This window comes from Mustela nivalis (genome assembly GCF_964662115.1).
Source record: "Mustela nivalis genome assembly, chromosome: 17".
Lineage (NCBI taxonomy): Eukaryota > Metazoa > Chordata > Mammalia > Carnivora > Mustelidae > Mustela > Mustela nivalis.
The window spans coordinates 12,311,262-12,323,396 of NC_139036.1; the positions used below are offsets into that span (position 1 = coordinate 12,311,262).

Here is a 12,135-nt window from a genome sequence, read left to right on the forward strand (position 1 = left end):
GAACATTAAAAGAATCATTCACTATGATCAAATGGGATTTATTCTTAGGTTACAAGGGTGGTTCAGTATTCACAAATCAATGTGATACACCATATTAATGAAAGAAAGGATAAGAACCATATGATTCTTTTAATAGATGCAGAAAAAACATTTGACAAATTACAATATCCATTCATGATTTAAAAAAAAAACCCTCAACAAGTGGGAATAGAGGGGACATACTTCAACATAATAAAGGCCATATATGAAAAACCCACAGCTAATATCATCCTCAATAGGGAAATACTGAAAAGATTTTCCTCTATGGTCAGGGATAAGACAGGGATGTCCCCTCTCACCATTGTTATTTAACAAATACTGGAAATCCTAGCCTTGGCAATCAGACAACAACAACAAAAATGAAGGCATCCAAATGAGCACGAAGAAGTCAAACTTTCACTATTTACAGATGACATGATACTCTATATAGAGAACATGAAAGACTTCACCAAAAAATTGTGAGAGCAGTTACCCAAATTCAGTAAAGTCACAGTATACAAAACCAACATCCAGAAATCTGTTGCATTTCTAGACACTGGTAATGAAACCTCAAAAAGAGAAATCAAGGAATCAACCCCATTTACAATTGCACCAAAACCCATAAGACATGTAGGAATAAACCTAACCAAAGAAGTGAAAGGCCTGTATTCTCAAATGTATAAAACTGATGAAAGACATGGACATTGGGATGGAAAAACTTACCATGCCCATGGATCAGAAGAACAAGCATTGTTAAATTGTCTAAACTACCCAAAGCCATCTACACATTATATGCAATCCCAATCAAAATACCACTAGCATTTTTCACAGAGCTAAAACAAATAATTCTAAAATTTGTGTGGAACCACAAAAGACCCCAAAAAGGAAGGCTGGAGGCATCACATATCCAGATCTCAAATTATATTACAATGTTGTAGTGATCAGGGCAGTATGGTACTGGGACAAATACAGACACATAGATCAATGGGACAGAATAGAAAACCCAGAAATAAACCCACAATTATATGGCCACTAACTCTTCAACAAAGCAGGAAAGAATATCCAATGGAAAAGATAGTATTTTCAGCAAATAGTGTTGGGAAAACTGGACCATTTTCTTACACTGTACACAAAAATAAGTTCAAAATCGATTAAAGAATAAAATATGAGCTTGGGGAATCGTTAAAATGAGCCATGTGGGACTGTATGGGGCTCTTTCCATAGTATAATGGGACAGATAGGACCATGTCTGAAATCCTGGGGAACACTTGGGTGCTACTTAGTATTTTATCTACTTAATAATAAATCTTAATGGAAAGTCTAATAACCTAATAAAGACAGGACCAAAAAGGGTGCATATTCCCTAGTAATGAAGTTTCCCATTATACTACAAAAAGGTCCTGGGGGGTCTGGGTGGCTCAGTGGGTTAAAGCCTCTGCCTTCAGCTCAGGTCATGATCCCAGGGTCCTGGGATCGAGCCCCACATTGGGCTCTCTGCTCTGCATGGAGCCTGCTTCCTCCTCTGTCTCTCTCTGCCTGCCTCTCTGCCTACTTGTGATCTCTGTCTGTCAAATAAATAAATAAAATATTTAAAAAAAAAAAGAGGTCACAGGCAGTAACCTCTTTCACACTGGCCTTTACAATTTCTTACTAGATATGTCTCCTGAGTCAAGGGAAACATAATAAAAAATAAACTACCGGGACTTCATCAAAATAAAAATCTTCTGCACATTGCACTACTGGGTATTTACCCCAAAGATACAGATGTAGTGAAAAGAAGGGCAATCTGTATGCCAATGTTTATAGCAGCAATGGCCATGGTTGACACACTTTGGAAAGAACCAAGATGCCCTTCAATGGATTAATGGGTAAGGAAGATGTGGTCCATATACACTATGGAGTATTATGCCTCCATCAGAAAGGATTAGTACCCAACTTTTGTAGCAACATGGACAGGACTGGAAGAGATTATGCTGAGTGAAATAAGTCAAGCAGAGAGAGTCAAGTATCATATGGTTTCGCTTATTTGTGGAGCATAACAAATAACATGGAGGACAAGGGGAGATGGAGAAGAAAAGGGAGTTGAGGGAAATTGGAAGGGGAGGTGAACCGTGAGAGACTATGGACTCTGAAAAACAATCTGAGGGTTTTGAAAGGGTGGGGGTAGGAGGTTGGAGGAACCAGGTGGTGGTTATTAGGGAGGGCACGTATTGCATGGAGCACTGGGTGTGGTGCAAAAACAATGAATACTGTTATGCTGAAAAGAAATAAAAAATTTAAAAATAAAAAGCTTCTGCACAGTGAAGGAAAAAATCAAGAAAACTAAAAGGCAACCTACAGAATGGGAGAAGATATCTGCAAATGACACAGCCAATAAACAGTTAGTGTCCAAATATATAAAGAACCTATCAAATTCAACACCCAGAAAATGAATAATCCAATTAAAAAATGGACAGAAGACATAAACAGACATTTCTCCAAAGAAGATATACAGGTGATCAACAGACACATGAAAATATCCTCAATATCACTTGTCATCAGGGAAATACAAATCAAACTACATTGAGATATCATCTCACATCTGTCAGAATGACTAAAATCAACAATGTAAGACATAACAGTTCTTGCAAGGATGTGGGGCAAGGGGAACCCTCTTAACTGTTGGTGGGAATGCAAGCTGGTGCTGTTTCTGTTCTGTTACTTCCATTCTGTTACCATGGGAAACAATATGGAGGTTCCTCAAAAAGTTAAAAATATAACTACCCCTATGATACAGCATTTTTTAAAACAGATTTACCAGAAAAATACAAAAATGTTAATACAAAGTAATACATGCTCCTTATGTTTATAGCAGCATTATTTATAATACCTAAATTATGAAAACAGTCCAAATGTCCACGGACTGGTGAATGGATAAAGAAGATGTAGTGTGTGTGTGTGTGTGTGTGTGTGTGTGTGTGTGTATACAATGGAATATCACTCAGCCATAAAAAGAATGAGATCTAGTCATTTGCAACAACATGGATGGACCTAGAGAGTATTATGCTAAACAAAATAATAGGAAAAAGACAAATACCATATGACTTCACTCCTATGTAGAATTTAAGAAACAGAACAAAGAAACAAATGGAGAGAAGGAGGGAGAGAAAAAGAGAGAGAGAAAAGATAGAGAGAGAGAGACCTCTATAGTAAACAAACTGATGGTTACCAGATGGGATGTGGGTGTGGGGATGGGCAAAATAGTTGATGGGGAATAAGGAGTACACTTGTCAGGCAATGGGTGTTGTATAGAATTGTTGAAGTACTATATTGTACAATTCAAACTAACACAACACTGTATGTTAACTATATTGAAATTAAAATAAAGAATATCCCCTAGCAACGGGCCTCATTACACAGTGACATATTGTCTACCAGTAGGTCAAAGGCAGACACTCCCCCCCCCCCATTCTTTAAACAGCTAGTAACTTTAAATACTTTAACTTTAAAGTAATTTAAATACTATTTAAAAACTTTAGTGTTTTAGTACAGCACCAATGAAATACATGCTTGTATCTGGAATCCTGATGTACAAAGGGGGGAAAATGTATCTCTACATGCTAAACTCTTGCATGGCATGTGAGGTACTCATAATTCATTCATTCATTCATTCATTTATTCATGAATTTTTATCTCTCTCTGCTCCCTGTTGCTTTCTGAACATCTTTGATCACATTTATATAAGCTAAAATTAAGGTGAATATATATACCAGTTTGTCCTGTATAGTCCCATTATTAGATTCCTTTTACTCTCAAGGTATATTCCAGTTTGATCTATGAAGATATAATACAATAGACATCCTCAGGATGAGGAGACAGCTCTAGAATTCTTCTGTTGGTGTTCATATATATCCATGTGGGTAACAGAGTATCATAAATTATACACAAAGAAATGATAATAATAATAATTATTATTATTAATGGTAATAATAATAATTCCAGTTCATTGTGATGTGCTAGTCAATTTCCTGGCTTTGTTAATGTAATCTACTTATATAAAGTGGTACCACTGGAGGAACCTGGATGAAATATAAATTATCTTTCTGTACTATTTTTTAAATTTCTTACGAATATATAATTATTTCAAAATAAAAATTTTATATATATCTAAATTCCAGTTTGGACAATAAATTATATGACCTCTCAGCTAAATGTACATAGTTTTGTCACACTTAACCTCCTTTCTTGACTTTACAGTTACTTCATGCAACTTCCCTGATAGTGCAGCCACTCTGGAAAACAGCATGTGGTTTCCTCAAAAAGTTGAAAATAGTACTACCTTATGAACCAGCAATTGCACTACTGGTATTTACCACAAAGATACAAATGTAGTGATCCAAAGGGGACCTGCACCCCAATGTTCATAGCAAAAATGTCCACAATAACCAAACTATGAAAATAGCCCAGATTTCCACTGATGGATTGATAAAGAAGATGTCATAGACACACACACACACACACACACACACATACACACACACATGCATATACACATACATATATGCATACACTGGAATATTATGCAGCCATTAAAATGAAATCTTGTCGGGGCACCTGGGTGGCTCAGTGGGTTAAGCCTCTGCCTTCGGCTCAGGTCATGATCTCAGGGTTCTGGGATCGAGCCCCACGTCAGGCTTTCTGCTCAGCAGGGAGCCTGCTTCCTCCTCTCTCTGCCTGCCTCTTTACCTACTTGTGATATCTGTCTGTCAAATAAATAAATAAAATCTTTTTTAAAAAATGAAATCTTGTCATTTGCAATGACATGGTTGGAACTAGAGGGTATTATGCTAAGCAAAATAAGTCAATCTGAGAAAAACAATTATCATATGATCCCACTCATATGTGGAATTTAAGAAACAAGGCAGAGGGTCTTAGGGGAAGAGAGAAAAAAATAAAACAAGATGAAACCAGAGAGGGAAACAAACCATAAGAGACTCTTAATCATAGGGAAAAAGCTGAGGATTGCCAAAGGGGAGGAGGTGGAGGGATGAGGAAACTGGGTGACGGACATTGAGGAGGGTAAGTGTTATAATGAGCACTGGTTATTATAAAAGACAGATGAATCACAGACCTATACCTCTGAAACAAATAATACAGTATATGTTAAATAACTGAATTTAAAGTTAGAGAAAAAGAAATGGTTTTTAAGTTTTTGGAGTCAGGATTTAAACACAGATTGGATGGCAAAGCCAGTGCTCTTTGCCTTATGAGTGAGACCTCCTGATGACCAGCTTGGGAAACAATGGAAAGGATCCAAGAGACTGTATTTGAGTTTTGAAAATTAAAGTAACTCTATTCAAAAAGGTGCACCACTTTGGAAGACATTTTGGCAATTTTTAAATAAAGGCAAACATAGGCTTGCTATACAGCACAACAATCTTGCTCCTAGCTAGTTACCCAACTCATATGAAAATGGGTCTATTTGATTCTTTTTGATGCTGCATCAATCTTAAAACTTCTGCATAGCAAAGGAAACAACAGAATGAAAAGGCATCCTATTGAATGGGAGAAAATATTTGTAAATATCTAATGAAGTTACATATCCAAAGAATGATATCAGGATCTCAAAAGGATATCTTCACTTCTGTGTTCATTGCAGCACATTATTTACAATAGTTGAGATATGGAAACAATACAAAAGTCCATCGACAGATAAATGAATAAAGAAAATGTAATATATACATACAATGGAATATCATTCAGCCTTTAAAAAGAAAGAAACCTTGATATTCAAGACAACAGGGATGAACTAAAGGCCATTAGGCTAAGTGAAAAAACCCACTCACAGAGGGACAAATACTGCATGATTCCGTTTTAGATAGGAGGTATTTAAATAGCCACGCTAGCAGACAAGAAAAATTGAATAGTTCTTGTCAGGGGACAGGGGGAGAAGGAAATGGATAATTGGTTTTTTTTAATGGGTATAAGATGTTTTTGTTATATAAGATGAGTAAGTTCTAAAGATCTGATGTACAATATAGTGCCTACAGTCAATAATATAGTATTGTACACTCTAAAATATGTAAAGAGGATAGATTTCACATTAAGAGTTCTTATCAAAAAAGAAAAGAAAAACCACAAAGGAACAAAAGGAAATCCTTGGAGATTAAGGATATATGTAATATCTTGGTTATGGTGATAGTATCATGGATATAGGGTAAATCTATACTCATCAAGATGTATACATTAAATGTGCGCAATTTTTATCACACTTCTGTAAAGCTAAAAAACAAATGGAGTATAAGGGCAGTGAAAGCTTGGGGATATATAGAGTTCATTTTTTTGCAGGTTGATTGAAGTTCTCATAGAGCACCAAGGGGAGGTGTCTACTGTGAAGATGAAAGTAAAAATTGGGAACTGGTGACAGATCTGCAGATAAGGATGTGGAGGTAAGCAGAATATATGAAAAGGATTAAAATAATGGATTTAGATGCCATCAGCTAGGGGAGACAATAGGAAACAAACCATCCAAAGCTGGGTTCTAGACAATGCCATACATGGGGTTAAGACTGAAAAATCAATGGCTTTGTCCCTTATTGCTGAGATGGGGGGAAAAGGAGAAGAAACCCTAAAATTAGACAGTCCAAGAAATTAAGCTCAATATTGACAAATTCTGGGACTTTGGCAAGTCATCAAATTCTGCATTTTCAATCTTTAAGATGGTGATAAGATTCCTTTGTGGAATCATCATAAGAGTAAAATAAGAACATGGATGTAAAACTTGCTTAAAAATTCCAAAATACTAAGCAGAAGGGAGACACCCTTAAACAGTAAGGCTGTTAACCAGGCTCTGAGTTTCCCATACCTGTGGGAGTAACCTGTAAGGTCCTAGGTATACATTAGCTCCCAGGTAAAGACAGACTAAACTATTGTAGCAAATAAAAGGTCCACTTTAGGTTCAGGCCAGGTCAGAATGTAGACCTGAAGATAAATCAGAGGAGAAAAGGTTAAAAGACAGAATGATGTGAACTGTGTTTGGGAAGAAGTAGGTAAAAATCTGCATTCAATGATGAAAATCCAGTTTATCAGAGGTAAGCAGAGGGGCAAGATGCTTGAGTTTTAGTCAATATTGACCTGGGAGATCAGGGTATTATTTAAAGCAGAGTTGTAGTTTAAAAAAAAAAGCACATGACATATTAGTTGTTTAACAACTGGAGACAGAAAGATCAATTAAAGGCTTAAAAATAATGCTTCTTCAGTCACCTGGGAATAACAAAGAGAAAGACCTTGTTGGCAGGTCACTGAGACCCCCTTTTGCAGTGCAACTACATAACTCCACTTCTTTTATGTATTGAACCATTATTATGTCATTTTATTTAATTTGTGTATTTTTATTATATTCAATTAGCCAACATATAGTACATCATTCATTTTTGATGCAGTGTTCAACGATTCATTAGTTGTGCATAACACCCAGTGCACATCACAACATGTGCCCTCCTTAATATCCATCACCTGGTTACCCCTTCTCCCCAACCCTCTCCCTTCTGTAACCCTAATTTGGTTCCCAGAGTCCAGAGTCTCTCATGGTTTGTTTCCCTCTCTGATTTCTTCCCATTCAGAGCTCCCTCACTGCCCACATGATTCTCCATGCTATTCCTTATGTTCCACATACAAAGTGAAACCATATGATAATTGTCTTTCTCTGCTTGGCTGATTTCACCCAGCATAATCATCTCCAGTTCCACCCATGTTGATGCAAATGGTAGGCATTCATCCTTTCTGATGGCTGAGTAGTATTCTATTGTATATATGAACCACATCTTCTTTATCCATTCATCTGTTGAAGGACATCTCAGTTCCTTCCTCAGTTTGGATATTGTGGACATCACTGCTATGAAAAATGGGGTTCATATACCCCTTCTTTTTTACTACATCTATATCTTTGGGGAAAATACCTAGTAGGGGAATTGTTGGGTTGTAAGGTAGCTCTATTTTTAACATCTTGAGGAACCTCCATACTGCTTTGCAGAGTGGACATGCCAGCTTGCATTACCACCAATAGCATAAGAGGGTTCCCCTTTCTTCTCCACAGCCTTGCCAACATTTGTTGTTTACTCTCTTATTAATTTTTGCCATTTTAACTGGTGTAAGGTGGTATCTCACTGTGGTTTTGATTTGTATTTCCCTGATGGTGAGTGATGTTGAACATTTTTTCATGTGTCTGTTAGCCATTCGTATGTTTTCTTTGGAGAAGGGTCTGTTCATGTCTTCTGCCCCATTTCTTGACTGAATTTTTTTCAGGTGTTGAGTTTGACAAATGACATTACAGATAAAGGGCTGGTACCCAAGATCTATAAAGAACTTATCATGGCTAACAGACACACGAAAAAATCACTACAACATCACTAACCATCCGGGAAATACAAATAAAAACCACAATCACATACCACCTTACACCAGTTAAAATGGCAAAAATTAACAAGATACCAGCCCTTTATTTCTAATGTCATTTGCAAATATCTTCTCCCATTCCATAGATTACCTTAGTTTTGTTGACTCTTTCTTTTGCTGTGCAGAAGCTTTTTATCTTGACGAAATCCCAAAAGTTCTTTTTTGCTTTTGTTTCCCTTGCCTTTAAAGAGGTGTCTTGAAAGAAATTGCTGTGGCCAATGTCAAAGAGGTTACTGGCTATGTTCTCCTCTAGGATTTTGATGGATTCCATCTCACATCAAAGTCTTTCATCCATTCTGAGTTTATCTTTATGTATAGTGTAATAGAATGGTCCAGTTTCATTCTTCTGTGGCTGTACAATTTCCCCAGCACCATTTATTGAAGAGACTGTCTTTTTTTGCATTGGATATTCATTCCTGGTATGTCAAAGATTAGTTGACCACAGAGTTGAGAGTCCATTCCTGGTATCATAAAAACCATCTATGAAAAGCCCACAGTGAAAATCTCTCAGATTTTCCTTAAGTTCAGGAACACCACAGGGATGCCCACTCTCACCACATTTGTTCAACACATTACTAGAACTCCTAGCATCAGCAATCAGACAACAAAAAAGAAATAAAAGGCATTAAAATTGGCAAAGAAAAATTCAAACTCTCTCTCTTCACAGATGACATGATACTTTATGTGGAAAATCCAAAGATTCCACCTCAAAATTACTAGAACTCATAGAGCAATTCAGCAATGTGGCAGGATACAAAATCAATGCACAGAAATCAGCTGCATTTCTGTATGCTAACAATGTAACTGAAGAAAGAGAAATTAAAGAATCAATTCCATTTAAAATCGCACCGAAACCATAAGATACCTAGGAATAAACCTAGCCAAAGAGGTATATACAGTAGAAACTACAGATGACTTATGAAAGAAATTGAGAAAGACACAAAGAGATGAAAAAACTTTCCATGTTCATGGATTAGAAAAATAAACATTATTAAAATGTCTATGCTGCCCAAAGCAATGTACACTTTCAGTGGAATCCCTATCAAAATACAATCAACATTTTTCACAGAGCTGGAACAAACAATCCTAAAATTTATATGGAAACAGTAAGACCTCAAATTGCCAGAGGAATGTTGAAAAACAAAACCAAGGCTGGGGGCATCACAGTCCCAGACCTCAAGCTATATTACAAAGCTGTGATCATCAAGACAGCATGGTATTGGCACAAAAACAGACACGTAGATCAATGGAACAGAATAGTATGTCATTTAAACAGAAAATGTCATAGTGAAAAAAGGCCTGGGTCAATATTCTGATATTAATAACAATGTATCTACTTGATAAAACAATGTAAAAGTCCCTGGCTTTACCATTATACAGGCAAGGTAATTTTTTTCTTGAAAAGAACTCTTCCCAGGGCCCCCTTCATGTCCCTGTTCCTTAGGCTGTAGATGAAGGGGTTCAGCATGGGGGTGACCACAGTGTACATCATGGCCATGACAGTTTCCTTAACAGTAGAATTATTAGTTGATGGGCACAAGTAGAGACCAATAACTGTCCCATAGAAGAGAGACACCACAGAGAGGTGGGAGCCACAGGTGGAGAAGGCTTTGTGAATACCCCTAGCAGAAGGGACCTTGAGGATGGAGGACACAATCCGTGCATAAGACATGATAATGAGCAGGAATGGGATGACAAGAATGAGCCCTCCCATGATAAATATCACCAATTCATTAACTCGAGTGTCAGAGCAGGCCAGCTTCAGCAGAGCAGACATATCACAAAAAAAGTGGGGGACTTTGTTTTCTGCACAAAACCACAATCTGGCCATGAGCAGAGTGTGTAACATAGCATGGAACATGGTCAGCACCCAGGACAGCACCACCAGTGAGAGACAGAGCTTGGGGCTCATAAGGCTGGTGTAGTGCAGGGGGAAGCAGATGGCCACATAGCGGTCATAGGCCATGGCCACCAGAAGGAAGCTCTCTAGATCTGCAAAAAACAGGAAGAAGTACATCTGGGTCAAGCAGCCAGCATAGGTAATGGAGGAGACTTGGCCCTGCATGGTTTGTAACAACTTGGGAATGGTCACAGAAGAGAAGCAGATATCAGAGAAAGACAAATTGCTGAGAAACAAATACATGGCCGTGTGGAGGTGGGAGTCCAGGCGAATCAGGATGATGATGATAAGATTACCTAGGATAGTGGTAACATACATGGCCAGGAACAGGGCATAGAATAAGTCTCGCTGATCTGGATCAATGGGCAGGCCCAGGAGGACAAATTCTGAGATGACAGTTTGATTCTTTCTTGTCATGCTCTGTGTCCAGTATCTTTTGTCCATTATAAACCTGAATAAAAATGAACAATTTCTATGATACAAGATAAGTTGTTCTGCAATAATTGATTTCACTCTCATTATCCAGAACAGCATTCTGTAACCACAATATAACAAATCACTAAATCCAATCACTTTCAGACTTTTTTCATTTCTCACTCCTTACCATTTAACAATGGTTGTTAAAATGTCAAATGGTTGACTCTTCCCTCTCTTCTGAAACACTCTTATCTCTTATCTTCTGTGTGATAATCCTGGTTTTCAGCCCTTCATTCTCAGTAACTGTGATTGGTGTCCTCTATAACGGTATCAAATGTATCGGTGTTTTCTTGGGCCTTTCCCTAAATACTGTTCTCTTATAACACCACATATACAGCCCTAAAAGAATGGCTTATTCCCATGGCATAAATTACCATCTAAATCTCATTGATAAATCTCTATCACCTCAGAACCTATATCATCAATTGCGTAGTGATTATCTCTTCATATACAATCACAAGCATCTTTGGTTCAGCAGATCACAAATAAAACTCATGATCTCACCCTGCGCCCATCCCAACCTGTACCTCTACATCTCTCACGTAAAAGAAATCCAGGCACAGGTCATACACATGAGAGTTTTCTTTCCTTCCATGCTCTCTCATCCTCAATATCCAATCTGTCAACACACCCTAAAGATTCAGCTACATTAAACCTCTTTCTCATTCATCCATTCCTTATCTCAACCTTCACTCTCCTGACTGGGCTGACATCATGTCTTGTCATGAACAACCTCTTTTCTTCTTGCTTCCACACTTGAACATTTTCTCCTTCTGGACACCTAAGTGGCTCTGTCCATTAAGCATCGGCCTTCAGCTCAGGTCATGATCCCAGAGTCCCAGGACTGAATCCCACATCAGGCTCCCCACTCAGTGGGGTGTCTTCTTCTCCTTCTGACCTCCCTAACTCATGCCCTGTCTCTTTCACTCTCACAAATAAATCTTTATGAAAAACAATCTGAGGGGTTCGAAGTGGTGGGGGAGTGGGAGGTTGGGGGGACCAGGTGGTGGGTATTGGAAAGGGCATGGATTGCATGGAGCACTGGGTGTGGTACAAAAACAATGAATACTGTTATGCTCAAAATAAATAAAATTTTAAAAAATGTTAAAATAAATCAAATCAAATCAAATAAATTGGAGGTGGAAATAAATAAATAAATCTTTTAAAAAACAAACAACAACAAAAAAACACTCTCTCCTTCAATATCCTTCATTAATACTGTGGCATTCTAAGATGAAAATCTGAATCATCATTCTCCCTAACATCTTCATGGAATTCTCATTGCTCTTAAGATAAAAGTCAAGGGA

General features: G+C 37.6%; 1 protein-coding gene across 1 annotated transcript; it reads right to left on the reverse strand.

The window, feature by feature from the left end:
* Positions 1-9,823: 9,823 nt before the first annotated feature.
* Positions 9,824-10,768, reverse strand: LOC309852083 (olfactory receptor-like protein DTMT; the record flags this gene model as incomplete). Its single annotated transcript, XM_082708315.1, has 1 exon — positions 9,824-10,768. The coding sequence occupies one exon, from the start codon at positions 10,766-10,768 to the stop codon at positions 9,824-9,826; it is 945 nt and encodes a 314-aa protein (XP_082564441.1).
* Between the last annotated feature and the right edge of the window lie 1,367 nt (positions 10,769-12,135).